Source organism: Haliotis asinina, chromosome 2 (genome assembly GCF_037392515.1).
Source record: "Haliotis asinina isolate JCU_RB_2024 chromosome 2, JCU_Hal_asi_v2, whole genome shotgun sequence".
NCBI lineage: Eukaryota > Metazoa > Mollusca > Gastropoda > Lepetellida > Haliotidae > Haliotis > Haliotis asinina.
In genome coordinates, this window is record NC_090281.1 from 98,844,044 (window position 1) to 98,863,551 (window position 19,508).

Consider the following 19,508-nt stretch of genomic DNA (forward strand, 5'->3'; position numbering starts at 1 on the left):
CGAAGCATGAATTGTGAGTGCATCGCTATCGCTTTGGTCACGTGACACAATCAACCAATCGTAGGCGTCCTCGCTACTGTGCCATCGGGTTTCGAGAAGATTCTTACCCGATCTGGTTGGAAGTCCATGGTTACCATGCTATTCTCAGGCAAGATGGAAACCTGTTGAACATAATCGTTTACATGTTTGTTCACTGGATCTGAACATTGAACCGCATTATAGAAATTGATACAGCGATTACAAGTAGTGCTTACTGACACATAATGTACAGGAATGCGAAGCCTATTGCTGGCGTCCAAAAACCTAATATAGAAAGAACGGACTTCCTTTTTCACTTTCTCAATCGGAGAATGAAGAGCACGCGATAGACGTGATTTCGTTAGAGACGTGATTACGAACCAACATGTCCACCTTCCACTCGGCAATGCTACATTCGTTCATACACCTTCAAAGCATCACAAAGAAGATCGACTACATACATATACGTAATCGTCACAATTCTGTTGCTGTAATTCTAGCACTCGGCAAATTGCCCCTGAATGCCTGGCATCCGTGGAGCAGGTCCTTCCTAACCCATCCCCCCTGGAAACCAGGTGGACTTTGCCGGTCTCATGCATACAATGGAAGCTGTCCAATCCGGCACATTGTCTAAACCGGATTATTTTTTCACTTCCAACGAAGTTCGGTATAGACAGCTTTCACTGTATATGTATATTTATTAAAGACAGTCGTGAGGTTATATTTTCTGTTCATCTTTTTACCAGAAAGTTCAAACAATTGTCACGAACCTTAAGATTTGGATTTTGCCCCTTGATTGTTTCTTTCGCTTCCTCGGCCGCCTGAAAAACGGGTTTGGTGGAGTAACATGTGCTTTACGACACTTTTAACAATATATGATGTTGGCATGGGCATTTATGTTGGATTTGAACTCAAGACTGCTGGATCCTGGTTCTTACAAGAAAGACAACTGAGGTGATTGGGATACCTAAGATTCCAAACATACATGGATATTTAATTTTGAATATACGTTTCTTATACAAAACACTGTCACTGACAATTTAGTTCCGTGTTCATAAATACTTTATGTGTATACTGGTGGGAAAAAAACACTTAGACATGTCTACTGGTGGGAAACAGCGCTTCAACGTGTATACTGGTGGGAAACAACACTTGGATTGTCTACTGGTGGGAAACAACACTTGGACATGTACACTGGTGGGAAACAGCACTTGGACATTCATACTGGTTGGAAACAGCGCTTGGACATGTCTACTGGTGGGAAACAACGCTTGGAAATGTATACTTTAGGAAACAACATGTTTCCAGTACACGGACACACTAAAGTCACCCCCCACCCACCCCATTATGAATATGTGCAACAGACTTACCCTCACCACCAATGCACACTGCAGTCTCACGCCTAGCCGATTACTAAGGTATGTAACAGACTCACTCCCACCTCTAGGACACACCATACAGTCTCGCTCCTCAACGATTACCAAGACATGCAACCGGTCCATTCCCAACACCAGGAAACAATATGGTCTCACCGCAATCTGATTACTAAGATATGCAACAGGCTCACCCCCACCTCCAAGACACACTATGCAGTCTCACCCCTTCCCGATTACTAAGATATGGAACAAGCTCACCCCCACTTCCAAGACACACTATGCAGTCTCGCCCTTTCCCGATTACTAAGATATGCAACAGGCACACCCCCACCTCCAAGACACACTATGCAGTCTCGCCCCTTCCCGATTACTAAGATATGGAACAAGCTCACCCCCACTTCCAAGACACACTATGCAGTCTCGTACCTTCCCGATTACTAAGATATGGAACAGGCTCACCCCCACCTCCAAGACACACTATGCAGTCTCGCCCCTTTCCGATTACTAAGATATACAACAGGCTCACCCCAAGACACACTACAGTCTCACCCCTTCCCGATTACTAAGATATGGAACAAGCTCACCCCCACTTCCAAGACACACTATGCAGTCTCGCCCTTTCCCGATTACTAAGATATGCAACAGGCACACCCCCACCTCCAAGACACACTATGCAGTCTCGCCCCTTCCCGATTACTAAGATATGGAACAGGCTCGCCCCCACCTCCAAGACACACTATGCAGACTCGCCCCTTTCCGATTACTAAGATATACAACAGGCTCACCCCAAGACACACTACAGTCTCACCCCTACCCGATTACTAGGATATGCAACAGGCTCACTCCCAACTCCAAGACACACTATGCAGTCTCGCCCCTTCCCGATTACTAAGATATGGAACAGGCTCGCCCCCACCTCCAAGACACACTATGCAGTCTCACCCCTCCCTGATTACTAGGATATGCAACAGGCTCACCCCCACCTCCAAGACACACTATGCAGTCTCGTACCTTCCCGATTACTAAGATATGGAACAGGCTCGCCCCCACCTCCAAGACACACTATGCAGTCTCACCCCTCCCTGATTACTAAGATATGGAACAGGCTCACCCCCACCTCCAAGACACACTATGCAGTCTCGCCCCTTTCCGATTACTAAGATATACAACAGGCTCACCCCAAGACACACTACAGTCTCACCCCTACCCGATTACTAGGATATGCAACAGGCTCACTCCCAACTCCAAGACACACTATGCAGTCTCGCCCCTTCCCGATTACTAAGATATGGAACAGGCTCGCCCCCACCTCCAAGACACACTATGCAGTCTCACCCCTCCCCGATTACTAAGATATACTACAAGCACACTCCCACCTCAGAGACGCACTACAGTCTCACCGTTAAAGATATACAACAGGCTCATCCCCACCTCCAAGACACACTAGAGCCTCACCCTACCCGATTACGGTCATAAGTCACAACTTCATCCCTGGGAGTCTCTGGAGCCTCATCCGTACTCCGTACTACTAGAAGTCCATACAGCCTCATTCCTAGTCCATATGAATAAACTCGTATTCCAGCCAAGGCTTACATCGAGCACACCTTGGTATAGTGCGCAGTCGTCTAGTTAGATACTGGACTACATCATCCCAAACTCCATCCCACCACAAGGACTATCGTCATACTATATATCATACTGCCGTTGCGCCGTTTTGTGTTCGACAAAAAAACAAGGAAGTAAGCTCTACTAAGAAACAAGCAGAATGCGGCTTGTCACCCCGTATGATAACCGCTGAACATTTTGAAATAAGAAGCGATTATCAGTCTCAGTTCAGTCAAAAGGTGTATGTAAACAAACGGTCATGTACAGTTACTTACCTTGCCCACAAGCTCCGGCCATGAATCTTTGGACGCCATGTTACTGCTAAAAATAGCTCACTGTACGACTGGATGGTGTTGTGGCTAGCCTCGTTGTATCTTCGAGTGATCCAGAGCATGTAGGAGATTGTCTTTATAGGAGGCTGACCTACTTCCTCGATAACCCTCGCTTATATATACCACGTGGCCACGCCACTCTTGATCTCATGTGTAATGGTCACATTTATGATTATATGATATGTGAGGTGGGGGAGTAGGTTGAATGGCTAGTCAACTTGGATGTGTGGGGTACGGGATGGGTCCGAGTACCCAGGGTAGTTTGACATTAACCCGGGGTGACCCCAGGGCAAGAGTTATGATGCCAAGTTGTGTTTGAATGTGCATGGTATCTGTTCCACCTCCCATCTCTTACGAGATACAAAACATGCAAATTGAAAGTATGGCCAAGAAATTGCATGGCCAATATGCAGGATGATTTAGACAAGATAAAGGTCAAGTGAATACTAATTAATGCACCGCGTGACCGTGTCACAATTGGTTGTCTATTATTGTGAAGGGGTGCGACTTTCTCGGGCGATTGTCAGCATGTCCGAACAGCCGCGACAAGGTCGCTGTTTCCTATTAGAGCTTTTAGGCAGTGAGCAGCAGCAGTGAGTCGGATTCTGAAAGTGACTGACGTTACGTTGTAAAGTTAGCAAACCAAACTCGATAGCCTATGGCTGTAAAAATATTTCAGTTAAAACATGAAATTATTATTTTTCAAAAGAGTTGAAAAGAGATTTTCATTTTGCAACGAATCCATGTATGCATGTTTCGCATGAACGCAACAATAGCAACATTCTCTGCTCCTCTATTTAATGGCGTTAAGTCGACCAGCCATTTGTGCCATTTGACTTCCCGGGTCACGCATATGTATGTAGAGTAGCTCAGGTCGTGCTGAACTACTTTAGAAACATTCCATGCGTCACACACACACACACACACACACACACACACACACACGCACATGTGCTCACGTGCTGTTTTATTGACGTCTCTGCCCCCATGTAAATACGCATGTTACCAGGAAACCAGATGGTAAACAGTTTCAAGGGTGTTTACGTTAGGGTTAAATACCATGTTCTCTTGTTCTGTACAGCAGTTTGGTTATGTCTGTGATTACTGGAAACTATGCGGACGTGAGTACTGGAAACTATGCGGACCTGGTTACTGGAAACTATGCGGACCTGATTACTGGAAACTATGCGGACCTGATTACTGGAAACTATTAGGACCAACGCCGCCTGTCTTGTGCCAACGTAAGTTTCCAATAGTAAGTTCAGATGAAGCCGACTAAAGTACCGACGGAAATTGAAATACAATGTTTTTGATCTATAATGTGCAATTCGAACACACATCAACATATATTCGTTATTCAGAAGAGTTTTCTTTCTTGTAAACTAATGAATGTTTCTCGAAAGAATTTACCAATGATTTACCAAAGAGTGAAAAGTGGAGAAAACAGTGATTATTGAATGTGTACGAAAATGTTGCTTGGTCTAAAACCTTGATAAAGATTTTATTTCTCTTTAAGTGAGTACTTTAGTCACCGGACATTCCGGTGGGACTGTCGACATAGACTTAGTCAGGGAATATCGCTTCTTAATTGTCACTCGAGCTGAGACATTCCTTTTCCTTCGAAAAACGTTAAACGGAATGTTTCCACCACTGACGTTAGCGGCCTACCACAGTCAGCATCACGGACTTTACAAATTCGACGCTTTCCGTTCACTTCTGTAACGTCTCAGGAATGACAAAATAAATTGGACGCAGTTTATTCGGTTACAAGTCTGGCTAGCAATCCTAAGGTCGTGGGCACTGGTCTAACGGATTCTCTTAAAACTAGCTACGTGTCTTAGAGTCGTGACCTACGGCAGAGACAGTCCGAACGTGATATTGTGGTGCTGAATTCTAAAGGTGCTCCATATGTCAGCTGAGTAAAGGAACTGCAAAGCAACGAGTGTTACAGTGTAGCTTACTGTACGAGGCGATGACAACTGATATGACAACTGACAGTCGGCGCTTTTGATTGTTTAGCGAAGCTTCACAGATTTCGGAACATACTTATCCTGAGGTGAGTGGATTGGGTAGTCGGTTGCTCCTGCGTTTATCCCACAGTGTATTTGGACATACTCGATTACATACCCATCCTTTAAAGCTGGACCGCTCACTCACTCACTCACTCACTCGCTCTCTACTCACTCACTACTCACTCACTCACACACTCCCTTACTTACTTTGTTAATTATTGCACTATACTGATCCAGAAGTTTGTTGTGGAATGTTTACAAAAGATACAGCCCAGGTTGACGGGATTTCAGTGCATAGCAGCTCTTAACGTCGCCGTAATGTATTGTTTCGTATAATATTCGGCAAAACGTGCATCATATTGTTTGCACTTTACCGGGTTTTCCTGGTGGATTGATTGCCTTGCGGTACCATGTGACATTCAGCAGCAGGTTATCTACATAGTTGTGTCCCTTGGCTGTAAAGGTCAACTGGTTGGGATCTATCCGTGGTATGAGCAGAGTGAACCTCTTCCAAATCACTGTGAATATGTGACAGAGTCGTTTTCCGGACATTCAAACAGTGTTTTTTTCTAGTTAGAGCTAAGTTATTTAGAGGCGGTCGTCAGATATTGTGGTTTGCAATTTGTGACATTCAAAAAGCAAGAAGTCAAACACACAGACCACCTGCTAACGACGTACAATGAACGCGTAGAAGCTTGGAATGACATTAATGTTCCTAATCCAAATACGGTCTGTCAATTATCTCAGCCAGTGATGAAAGCACATGCATGGTGTCTAGTTACCAGCTAAAACATCCTGAATATCTGTAGACATGTATACACGGGGTAAAGTGTGTCTTATGCGTCAGAAGGTTTAACGCATGGAAATGGAGTGCCACGTTGCATTGTAAGTTGTTCACTGGTCAAGAGGAGGGCAAGGGTGATTATGTCACCTGAGCCTCGATGATACATCAACCCATGTGCCCCGAGGGACCAGTGAACTACGTATTTATCTTACCGAACACCTCAGTATTAATTTGAACTGTTTGAAGCATGGATAACAGATTGTACCCTTTACCCAACCTGTGTGAATCAAACTATCCGAAATTTGCATCCTGCTGTTTTTTCCCGCAGTTATTGACTGTCTTAGTTACGTCGCCGCGATGTAATTCCCTTTCTTAATATGCATAGGGACTATATTTGAACGTTCTGTAAAAATGCATTTATTGGAAAGAGAGTCAAATGGTTTTTTTCTAGCCAACACTAGATTTTGCGGACGACACACAAAGAAAAACAGATTTAGAGTTATCTCCCGTCCATCGATTTCCATTCGCAAAACACCGGTAATTTCCGTGCATCATGCGCCATTTAATGTTACCACGATGTACCGAATGAGTTGCTATTGGCAGCGAGGTATATTGCAATGTATCTGGGTTGTAAGCACGTGCCTGCGTGTGTGTGCCTGTAGTACTTAGAACTAATGCTGATTTTTGTGTTTAATGACATACCATGATGCCGTTTAGCATTTATATGCAACTCAGAAACTTTATACTTAACGTTATCACCATACTGCCCTAGTTAACGTTGTGACAATTCTATCTCCGGGCAGACCCACTGACCACTACAAACATGACAGATCTTGACAGTCGAAAGCCAAAAATGACGCAACCCTTTGATACTTTCCACATACATCTGCGTGTGGGATTTGAGTCCTTAGCGATAACACTTATAGTTCTCTTTATCATTTAAACACCTGAAGATCGGGGTTGATCATCAGTAACCCACCCTTGTCGCAAAAGGCGTCTAAAGGGATCGGGCGCTCAGGCTCGCTGAATTGTTTCACACATGCCATCGTACCCCATTTCCGTAGATCGATGTTCATGCTTTTGATCACTGGATTGTGTAGTCCATACTGCTGGCGTACTGGTAGACAAACTACCATTACTTCAAAGTTATCATTTAACTTAAATCATGTATCCATAGCATAAGCTTAAGCCATGTTCAGATAAAAATATCTTTCACAAAGCACTGGCTTGGAAATTTCAGAATGTTCTCAAAAACTTTCATTGTGACAGTTTATGACGGTCATTGTGAGGATCCTTTTGGTACAAATATGCATTTGCACAACATATATATGTGTCCAGAGTCTCACACCTGCGTCCTAATGACATGCATCGTTCAACAGAGATGTTGACCATTTATATTCTGTACCATATTCAAGTGGGGTGATACACGTGAATGAAACAAGGACCAGTAGGCATGCCAAAACCACAGAGACGTGCGTGCGGGAACATCAGGTCAACATCTCAGACGATGGCGTGTATGAAACATGTTTGAACAATATCGGGCTTGTTTGTTTGTGATACCAGAGCAGCCAGCATGGAGGTCGCGTACGTGATACGTATACCGAGTTCAAAGGGGATAGGTTCATCTTTGTTATGTAGCGTACAACCATTCTGAAAAGAGATGTGCCATCACATGCATTGGTGACTCCGACGAGTGATCGTGTCCAAGGAGCTTTAGGGCCAGGTCTGTTGATTTTTGTTTTTCTTCATATTCTACGAAATGGCATTTATATATGTCTTTTGCAAAATGGATACATATTTACTGAAAAAACACTTTGCAAATTTCATCATTCTGAGTATTATTTCATAACAGTATTCTTGATAGTATATGCAGCTATCTTCTTAAATTCATAATCAGGTGTTAAGTACGGGGTATTTCTTGATTCAGTTTCAAGTGGTGAGGACTATATATAGTCGGTCTCAAATATAAGATATATATTCATTTTGTCTGCACGAATCTTTCTGCCCACATTAAACAAGCTCTCAGCTGGCACCTAGTTTTGAGAATTACAGTCACCATAGTTTCACGGAACGAATCAGTTTTACAGATCTTTTGTATACAATTTTAGAACTAGAGTCGATTGACTCCTTAAAATATGGAGTTCACAATCATATTGTGATGTCAACACACACTATAACCGAAGAGCGGCCAAATCTGTCAATAGGGTGATACTGACTTGACGTTTGTTTCGACGCCACCTGATAAAACCACGACTATGGATGAAGTGCAGTGGAACGCGTTTGAAACCATGATTCGTATATGGAGGTCAACCACGTCGTGTACACGTTTTTCTGCTGTCAGCGGGGTCAGTTGTTGTGGCCGCAAAACACATGACACATTAAACATGGAGTTAAGCTAACTGCAGCCGACACCCTATAAACTCCAGTTTGCAGGCGTTTGATGTACTCCGTGAGTTTCATGTCCTTGATCAAGGAATCAGTCCTATAGACTTGTCGCTGAGCTTTGGTATTCTGAATGTTGTCCGTCGTCAACAGTTTGTGTTAGTTTTTACCTCCTCCTCTGTCTTCACAGACTACAGAACAGGAACCTCTGAGCTGACTTCTCCCACTGACCACACTGTTCGTTCCACTCTTCACTTCATGAAGTCAACTAATCGCAAATATCCGACAAGCAGAATGTATAAGATTACAGATCAAAAAGTCTCATTCTGATCTTCCTTGAACATAAACCTAAAATCTATACGACACTGGAACAACTTGCTAGACGATTCTGCTGGAGGCATGTTCAAAGTTTTGCTGACACAGACGTTCTTTTAATCATATTTCGCATTAACATATACAATCATGGGCTATTTAATGCAAACTCCTCTCTATAGTTAGGAATCCGATAACTCTGCAAACAATCCTTTCCCATTCCCGATCTTTACTATTTAATGCAAACTCCTCTCTATAGTTAGGAATCCGTTAACTCTGCAAACAATCCTTTCCCATTCCCGATCTTTACTAATTTTCGTGTCATTAATTCACAAACTAACACAGTGAGCACATCTGGCATATCTTTCAACGTCATCGGGGTTTACTAAAACGTCATCGTCATGACGACCGGGCTTGAGACGGGTTTTTAAAAAGTTTTTGAGGCATCACTATCGTTTCATGTCAGCACGCTGCAGCCAGGTAGGCGGAGACATAAGACGAAGACAAAGCGACATATACCGAGCTGTTGACACTTACCACCATCAGTCACACAACCTCTGTAGGGAGAGGTCGTGTGTGTGAACGTTTGTGTATGGTCGTTGTTGTCATTGTGTCTACACACTGACGAGGATACATAGTGACTGCAAATATATTTACACGCTTTGAAGGTAGGTAAATAAATTACACAATTGTTAATGGCTTCAAGAATGGCCATCACAAGGTTATGTTACAGTTAGCTTATGAGTGGAGAAACGTGATATTAATATGAAGGAGGAGCTTTGGTCTACTCAGTATGTATTGTTGTACACGGAAGAGACATCTCGGCTGCAACAAATGTCAAACTATCAACAGTCAAGTCCTTTAAATATGGCAACATACAGTAACAGCACAATAACCTTTCTCCACATGCACCAACACAGTGTCCAGTAGGGTTGAATAAGGTACGTCACGCTTCAGACATGTCACATTGACGCAAGGACAAATCACCTTTAGGTGAACGTCATAATTTTAGGTAGATCAAGCTTTACATTGGACCTCTTTGAAGGCGCCACAGACGGAATGAGCGTTTTTATTTACTGGGACTGGCAAACCATCTTTACGTGTCATTGAGCACTCGTGAAGAGTCGTTCAGAAGTGAGATCAGTAACGTATGCTTGTCGTAAAAGGCCGCTGACTGGATCGGGTGGTCAGACTCGCTGACTTAGTTGACGCATGTCATCGTATTCAAATTACGGAGACAGCAGATACTGTTGATCACTAGACTGTCTGATCGACGCTCGACTATGTACAGACCGCTGCCATATAGAGGGAATTTACTGGGTGCCTTTTAAAACTATACTGACTCATTCACAAAGTACTACATGACAACGTCATGCCATTTGTGCAGGTCTGGATGTCGGTTTGCGTTTCCCTCAGGGAGAAGGCGATGGAAAGAACGAGGTTGATATTGGACGTAAATTAGGCGCATGCCACTTAAAATAAGCACTTGCCTTGAAATTAGAGATAATTCACTCTTTTGTGTGGAAAATGTGTATGCTAAATAATTTATATGTGTCGCTAAAGGATATAAATGTTTGTTAATTATTTCCAGGTAAGTATATTATGTAAAGGACATATTACATGTTTATGCGAAACATGTCTGCAGCTATCCCGTCACCGTTATAGGCGGGCACCTGGAATAGCGACAGCGTCAACAAGAATGGCGTTTGGGGTGTTACAGTTCCCTCCCTTGTATTTCCAGAACGTTTTCCGGATCCAGACATGTACAGTGACGAGATAATAGATGCGGTTGGGGGAATGTCCCGCTTCCAGTTTATGATTACTGGTTTCGCCCTCGGCCCGAAGATTATCATAGCATGGGGAATGTTGATGATGTCGTTTGCCGGCGTTTCCCCCGACAAGTGGTGGTGCACGGACGGTGATGGTGCTGTGAATGTCAGCGCGTATACTGGCTTAAAGGAGTGTCCGGCGTCAGACAACGATACAGCCTGTAGGTTTGTGTACAGCCAAGAGAAGGATACCATCATCAATGAGGTACGTCAACCAAGCTGGCAATATAGTTGTATAGTTCAGAACCAGGACGCGTATGTTTCGAAAAAGTGACAAACATCTGCAACGGTTTTTGTTTCTGTTTTCGGGCTAGCAGGTCGTGCTATATATAGCTGAAGAATGCTCAGAGTGGACACACACACAAAAGTAACTCAAAATCATCCTGGATAGCATGAAGCACTTTGGGGAACTAAGAACCGGACTACAGGTTAATTTACTATCAGGCGACCCATTCGAATTTCTAATCTTAAGTGAGTGAAGTTTTTTTTGGCAGTGTCGTGGCGGAACACATGAAAAGGGCGTCACGTTATCGCCATGTTGGAACCTCATGTTGTTTTATGTGGGATCAGGCCTTTCTTGTATATATGGACATATTTACAAGTTCTCTATCCCCAGTGGAACCTCCTGTGTGGCATGAAGAGCATCAAGCCATTAATCACAGCAGTACAGATGACGGGGGTGCTGATTGGGGCGTTACTTAGTGGCCAGTCTGCTGATGTCATCGGGAGAAAGAAGACATTGTACATCTCTCTGTTTCTGCATGGAGGATTCAACTTGGTGGCAGCTTTTTCAGTGTCGTGGGAAATGTTCATCGTTCTAAGGTGACAACACATGAAATGTTTAGTTTTGTTTGTTTGTTCTTCAACGTCGCCCCCAGCAATAATCCAGCTATGTAGCGGCGGTCAGTAAATAAGCGAGTTTGGACCAGATAATCCAGTGACTGATTTTATGAGCATCGATCTACTGAAATGGGATTCGATAACGTGTCAGCCAAATCAGTGAGTCTTAAAACCTGATCACGTTAGTCGCTGCTTACGACAAACATTGCTGCTCACTAAGTCTTCAGAAATGATTATTATGCTCGTAGGACGTAATGTATATTCGTCCATGCGGTAGGAACATTTTGATTGGTGGATGATTCATCCAGACAATGGTCACAGTTTTCCCCGTTCACGTGAATTGTAAGCTTAAAATTAAAATTAAACGACCTTCATTGTAATACCAACCAAGTTTCTAAAGATCAGATGTACTTATAAAGTACTTCTCGACTTCTTTTATGTCAATCAGTATTGACATTACTTGTGACTACCACTATATAAAAATGAGTCCTTTATGGTACGTGGTGATAGAATAACTATACAAAGTGTTTGCATTTAAAATCCACCATTAATGCAAAACTGACGTCTGAATGCTCCATTGCTATGAATATTTACTGTATTCGGATAGAAGAACACTGTGGTCCAGTGTGCTTGTACGTAATTATGTCTTTGCAGATTTTGCATTGGGTTGATGGTTGGTGCGGTGTTGGTGGTCAGCTTTCCCTACCCTATGGAGTTTGTCAGCACAAAGTGGCGCCCAGTCACCATCGCCATTCCTTTCTGGCCTGTAGGGTCCGGCCTGTTGGCCATGACGTGCTGGCTGCGGCCGAACTGGTCGGATGTTCACCTCATCTTGGCCGCCCTGCACATCCCTTTCTTCCTAGGATACATGTAAATGTACTTTGCGTTATATGAGCAATCAAGAGTCCGAAGGTTCAAAACGAAAACCTTTACAAATATTTGTCCTAACTCCAGAGACTTTTTATTAAGTTTACCAAAATACGAAATCGTGTGGGCATTAACAACAACATGTGTGTAACAAATTACAACAACATTAGTATTTTAGTTAACTTTAATGTTAACTGAAATACTCCTCTTGCATTATTGTAGGTTTGTGCCAGAAAGTTTGCGTTGGCTTGCAGTTCATGGACGACTGAAGGAGGCCGAGGATGTAGTGGATCAAATGGCTCGGTACAACAGAACACAGAAGCCAACAAACACGGCCATTCTTCTGAAGAAACTCGCAGATGAGGAAAAGAGTTCCAGAGATTCCAATCGGAAATACAACTATTCGGACATATACCGAGGCTGGGGTATGTGCCGTGTATCGGTGATCCATCAGGCTGTGTGGTGAGTTTTAAACTCCGCCTCGCAAATTCTTCCACCTGTCTGTATATAGTTTTACTTCAACCGACGAAGGAGTAACTTCTTAACACATTACAAACGCAAGTACTAAAGGCTCCAAATATTTTCACATGTACATATATAGCTTTCTGCTTCATAGTTTCATTCGCCTAATGGAGGAATAGGCATTCATACTAAAACATCGTGTTCCATATAATACAGGATTTGAAATCCATCATCCCACTCCCATTTCCAGATAAATGACTGTCACTTCTAAATGCCATTCAAAGATTTTATTTTGTAAATGTTATCTCCCCTAGATGCAAGTATGTATTTTTTTCTCCAGTTAGAGACTTTCTTAAATGCAAATATCTGTATATATAGAGTACGTAGTCTTATGGTCACTATGACAGTCATATTTCATTTTACCTGAGAAGCATCTCGCATTCATACACACATAGGTACAGAGTATTGTACGATGTAATGATATAATATATTACATACGTCTCCAGAGAGGGTGGATATAGAGAGTGGTGATAGGTTTTCAAAGGGCGTACTGATTCTAATGATTGATCATTTTATACTGTTATGTGTTTAGAAATAGTGCATTTATTTTCTTGATACATACAATCCAGTACGATAACCTTACCACTCCATTGCTGCCACAGGATGATCATGTCGTTCACATACTACGGGATTTCCTTCGGGGTAGGACGCCTGACTGGAAACCTCTACCTCAACATGTTCCTTGTTGCCATGGTTTCAGTACCCAGCAACGTCCTGGCATTTTTCATGAACAACAGGTCTGACATCCTTATATGCTACTCAATATACGTTCCAGAACATCTATAACTGGACGGCTGGCTGTGTGGTGCAATACCTCTCTGTCATGCCGGATGTAACAATTATGCCATCCAGTAAATAGAAGAAAACAATTCCTTACCTTGTATCGAATAGTGTATATTGGCACTGTTTATTTCTTATGTGCCAAATATACCCTAGCAAATACAGCGGGTGTACATAATGAAGGAAATATTGCTTATTTGAGAAATAATTCACTACACGCATGAAAACGACAGTTTAGATATACGTATTGCACACATTATAGTGAATGATAGTTTAGTAGGAGTGGCGAGGACTTGTATCACTATCTAGAATATGATTCTCAAATCTGACGTTATGACGAAAGGTGAGAAGAACTGTCCACATCTGGGGTATACAAAAAGCTAACAACTACTGTTTCCGTGCCCATTTGATGTCGATATAACTAATACAATATTCTACCCAGGACCGTCACGGGTCTACTTCAAAGTACAAAAAAAAAGAAAGAAGATCAGTGAAAAAGAAAATCTTCAGATACTGCTGATCGAAATTTGTCTGAATATGATGTATCAAGAAATGCCTATGTATTGTGATAATTACTGGTTACTGATTGTTCAGTCCGACTGAAAGCAGATCACCTTGAACTCTTGGGCGTGATCGAGGTGGCTTGAGATACCAAGAAAGTATTTCACCTGACATTTTTCAAGTATATGACGTTTCATTCGTGTGATTCGAGAAGCGAATGTTGTGAACATGGTTTTCATGCAAATGGAAGTCCAGCTTCTTGTGATACCAGCGTAACATCTCTTCTCCTTAGGATTGGGCGTCGATGGACTGGATTCTCCTTTTTCCTGCTGGCAACGTGTGGTGCTTTTGGTGTCGCTATTGTATCACGTTTTGGTAGGTTCTGAGCAGCATGTATGGTTGTATGTAGATATATTTAACAAACATGTTTGTTAGGTTCTACACGTTGACCGGACAAAAAAAGAAACAAACAACAGTGTCAATACAACTTTAATAAGCCGAATAGTCACGATGCGGTCGAGATACTGCTGATTTCACTTTAAATTCTAACTCACTCATTTAATTCATATTAATTCATATAATATATCATCCATTGTACATATTGTCATGCTTATCGATTACATGTCCTATGTACGTATAAGATAATCCAATGCATCTAGCGTCATCCCTGCCCTATATCCGTTTCTTATTCATTCAGCAGTCATAAATCAAGGAAGGTCAAACCTTCTGTGCCTCCAGTCGGAAGTGAAATGGTCTATTAGCACGAAAGAGATACTTCCAAGACAAGTAGAGGTCTAATGTCAATATTCAGTGTTTGCTTCATGTGTATATTCCGAGGACTCTCAATTCTTCTCTGCAGTAGCTTCTGAAGGTGTCCGCGGTGCTGCTATCGTGACCCTGGCGCTGACCTGTAGACTTGGAGTGGCCTCAGCCTGGTCGTGTTTCTTGGCGTTCACCAGTGAATCCTACCCAACAGTCATCAGGTAACGGTGGCCAGTTCCGCCATGATGACATAGAGAAATATGAACATATATATACACAACAATAATGTTTCAGGTTTTACCCCTTACCTGTCCATTTCCAAAGTTAATCTGGAAATCTGAACGTAAATGAATGAGGATTGAAAACAACAAACAACAAACAACAAAGAAATGGAAAATTCACTTTTATATTCTACAATAGAGTTTACGAAGCAATAAAATTATAATGACAGTTGAAATTAGAGCGGCGGTTTAATAACAGCGGCAATGTAAGATAAAAGCAGCGGTGATCGCAGTAAAGACAATGATGGTAGTCGTGACTATTGCATCGTTGGTTTGTCCATCTATGTTTTGCTTGAACATTTACTGATGCTGCTCTACTTGTATTGTAACTTTCCAGAAACTTGGGCTACGGCGCGGCGAACACGGCTGCACGTGTTGGGAGCATTGTGTCGCCGTATGCATTTGCTATGGTGAGTCATGTGTCATATTTCATGGTTTCTCTCCACTTTCTACATAAATCTACGTTGTGAAAAACAAGGACTATATCTATGTGTATATATGTGCAGGCTTTGTCGTTACATTCCAATACAGTAAAGACTTCATATGCTGTTTCTTTCTAGAGAGAGTTTAATATGAATATTTCAATAGTTAGCAAAATAACAATTGCCTTAGTCCTTTCTGCTTCTATGTTTATCCGTGATAAAAACCGTGTCATCTTCTGTGAAGATTAAATACGTGCTGAAACTGAAAAGCAGGATTGTCCATTGCAGGGAAGCGAAGATCTTCTGCTCCCGTTTGTCATTGTGGGGTCGCTGATGTTCGCCTGCTCCATATTGTCTCTGTTGAGCCCAGAGACTATGGGCAGTCCCTTGGCGGACACAACTGTGGAGTCTTCAGGGAAAACAAAACCTACCGAAACAGCGACTGCAGATGAGAAAGTTCACTCACAGGAACAACCAAATGAAATCAAACTAAACTAGTATACACTGAAATAAAACACAGATATGCATGTAGCCTGAAGCAAAATACATGAGATAATGTCTGCCAAGCTGCATACTGGTTGCTTGTTGTTTGACGCCGCACTCAGCAGTATTGTAGTTACAGGATGAACATCCATCTACGTAAATAATATGCGATGCCGTGTGCCAACCAAGTGAGAGAGCCGTATCCCCTGATCCCGCAAGTCGTCTCTTAAAACAAGCATGGGTTACTGAATATCAGTTCTAACCTGTATATTCACGAGTTAGCTCAGTACTGATTTAATGCATGTAGTTGAGGTTATCTAAATGAAAAATGGTTGGAAGGCTAATTTAATGTGAGTTAGAGTGCTGTTGGTAGACTGTGGTAGAAATTTTAAGTCAGTAGGTCCTTAGCATGTGCACGTCAACCAGGTTGCCCCAGAGTCACAACAGTCCGAGATGATAGGCATATGACTAACACTGCGTAACAGATTCCTTGACGCAGTAGATCGTCAGACAGACCGCTTGAATGTTAACAATGCAAGGGATTCTTTAGGCAGCAGGATGTGGAAGGGATGGAGTGATCAGCATACTCGCCAAACTGCATCAACTCAACTGAGTGCGATTCCACAAGCTTTCCTTATGAGTTTGATAAAGAGTAAGGGAACAGGGGACACCTGCGTCTTGGACGAGGGGGAGGGGGGTACACAAGGTATTGAAAGACCGAGGGCTTCGTGTTCGTCATTTTCATTTTAGGGGTTAGTCTATACACCTGATGTTTGCTAGTGATGTTTGAACCTTTGTTTGTTTGTCACGGCGTGTCACGCTCGCCAACACTTTAAACCTCATGACACAATTATTAGTATGATTATTTCTGAGAAACGTTTCTTTACATGTACTATGTGTCATTTGACTCTTTATTACTGACGCCTAGTATATCTGTGGCATGCCGCCATGTTGACGTGCATTCAACAAGTAAAGAAGTTATGTTTTCCCACCATCAACTTTGAACAGTCGTGTTTGGGAATTTACTCATTTTCATATCTGCCCATATTTTACGAAACCTCATATGTAAGAGGACCACCTCTCAAAAACTAAGTACTTAGCAAATAAAACTGGCTGGCAGTTGATATCAAATATATATATTCAATGTGTTCATGTATGACAACCGTTTCTTTAACTTATAATGGTGCAAGTGTATTTGCTCTAAAGAAACCTCACGTTCTACATCACAGACAGCTAGCATGCACTGAAACCCAATCTGCTGTACCAGCAATAAACTAGGAGAGGGTTACCCATTGACACTGAAAGGTTTATAATAAAATACAATGCAGAACACACAACGCATGTTAAGAATGTTATATTACATGTGGTTTGTCTGTCTCTCTCTCTCTCTATCTGTGTTTGTGTGTGTGTGTGCGCGCGCGGGGGGGGGGGGGGGGGTGTGTTTGGTGGGGGGCTTTGCCTTCTCCGGCCTGTTGGCAGTGCATTTGTTTGTGGCCTAATTTGATACCAGACAGTTGTTAAACGTGGGTGTGCCATTATCCGATTCTTCTCTGGGACGTCATTGTTTAAAACCCTGCATTTTTAATATAAGGAGGATATTGCCCCAAACAGAATATCACTGGCAGTAATTAGGTTTGAAATAATCTCCCTATGTTATTTCAAGCGAACACTATGGACGTGTTCAGGGGCTTTGGCCGCGTTCATTCACGTCAATGCCGCATCCTGTATTTGTTCAATTGAAATTGTGCAAGTGAACGTGCTTTAATGTTTATGTGTTTGTGATGCATGACAGGGTTAGAAAAACCTTTCATGCGTGCTGTAGGTCGTTCAAATATGGAATGCATTTTTGTCCACTTCTGAGAAATGCAGAAGGCATTTTGAAATAATACATCCCCACAACTCTCCATTGCAAAGCCAAAACAAACTGTTTAAATGTAATTGAGGCATGATGTACTTTTCTCAGCATATCATGGTTTATTCTTATTCCAGAATCTCAAACGAACATTGTATGGAATAGAACCTGTGTTCGCCGAGTGGTGAACAACTCAACCAATCGGCTCCCATCAATAGGATTCAAGGACATGTTGATATATACAGACAAATGCAAATGACAGAATGCTCTATTTTTTTCGTCAAGACATCTGCACACATACAAACAATAAGTACCATAGAGATCCACAATCTGCTCTGAAACAATAAATATTTTATCCTAAAATTACCATATTCGTTTAGGCCTAGAGATTCACAAAAACATGAAAACATGAACACAAGTTAGTATTTCCCAGTATGGAACATCATTTGTGTTAGTCTTCACTATCTCTGTTGTTGCTGGCAAATATTTGAAGACGTGAAGACTGAGCATCCCCAAAATATCCATGCAGTATACATCAGTATATATAACCCACACGTCCGCCCATTATGACAAATAACACCTACAGATAGAGACTACACGCAAACGTTGAAAGCATAAAACATAATTGCAAAAACCTTCTCCACATACAAAAACGGGAAATATATTCAATTTGACTGAATTGTATTTAGGATCACAAACATTCGTAAGCAGTTATGTATTAAATATGAAAGTCTGAATGCAAAACACACCAATGTAATGTCCATCAAATGTGACTTTGTCAAAGAATTCCTGATTCAGAGGCTTTAAGCACATATCGTGTTTATTTATGCCATACTAAAGCAAATCACTATATATGTGATAGACAAATATATTTAAATTCTAGACGTTACAAATTGCTATCAAGTACTACTGTATCACGACTGTCTTGCCTACTGTATAATGAGAACCTGCATGTGTACCTTGAGCAGAGCACTGGTACTGCTACAAAGGGATATAACTGGTTTAGCTGGTTTTCGAATTCTGTAAATTGGTTCCTGTCCTGTTCCACGGTGAATAGCATCGAATAAGGTAAAAGGTAATACATCCCGTCTAAATCAACTGAAACTGTCTGTGTCGTGGAATATGTTTTCATTTCATAAAACTTTCATTGTTTCAAAAGTCCGTCAAGAAAAGGCCTTCTCCCCTTCTGTATGGCTACCATGTACCAAACTGTATATGTTGTTGCTTTCGAATCCGGGTTCCATTCTCCCTATATTTACAACATGTGAAAGCCATTTCTGGTGTCCCCAACGTGACTTTGCTGGAATATTACTAAAAGCGGCGCAAAACTTAACTCATTTACCATCAGACTACCTCGAGGTTACCCCCGTTTCATAGGATAACCTAGACGAGGTATGGTGTGGTAGCTGCCGTTATAAACCTCTTCACTTCACGTAACCAACGTTGACATTTATTAAAGTTATGTGTATCCATGTTATTTTGTGTGTCATTTGAATATTTGCAGTAGTTGTAAATCCGACAGTGCTTGCAAAACACATATCTGCCTAT

At 42.0% G+C, this 19,508-nt stretch overlaps 1 protein-coding gene across 4 annotated transcripts; it reads left to right on the plus strand.

Moving 5' to 3' along the window:
- Positions 1-7,823: 7,823 nt before the first annotated feature.
- On the plus strand, positions 7,824-16,197 carry LOC137273057 (organic cation/carnitine transporter 2-like). 4 transcript variants are annotated; one of them, XM_067805500.1, is made up of 10 exons: positions 7,824-7,850; positions 10,563-10,855; positions 11,267-11,472; positions 12,145-12,360; positions 12,580-12,819; positions 13,482-13,616; positions 14,453-14,535; positions 15,020-15,143; positions 15,541-15,613; positions 15,914-16,197. In XM_067805500.1, the coding sequence occupies exons 2-10, from the start codon at positions 10,583-10,585 to the stop codon at positions 16,121-16,123; spliced, it is 1,560 nt and encodes a 519-aa protein (XP_067661601.1). In that variant the 5' UTR covers positions 7,824-7,850; positions 10,563-10,582; the 3' UTR covers positions 16,124-16,197. The 4 variants fall into 4 exon arrangements, with proteins under 4 accessions (XP_067661601.1, XP_067661599.1, XP_067661600.1 ...); XM_067805498.1 differs by lacking the exon at positions 7,824-7,850 and adding an exon at positions 9,380-9,489; XM_067805499.1 differs by lacking the exon at positions 7,824-7,850 and adding an exon at positions 9,681-9,762.
- The last annotated feature ends 3,311 nt before the right edge of the window (positions 16,198-19,508 follow it).

Bases quoted from the DNA above. Each gene is read 5' to 3' on its own strand.
- LOC137273057 (XM_067805497.1), top strand. From the start codon at position 10,183: ATGACAACGTCATGCCATTTGTGCAGGTCTGGATGTCGGTTTGCGTTT. The intron at 12,820-13,481 runs GTGAGTTTTAAA...TTGCTGCCACAG, and splicing joins GTGATCCATCAGGCTGTGTG to GATGATCATGTCGTTCACAT. The intron at 13,617-14,452 runs GTCTGACATCCT...TCTTCTCCTTAG, and splicing joins GCATTTTTCATGAACAACAG to GATTGGGCGTCGATGGACTG.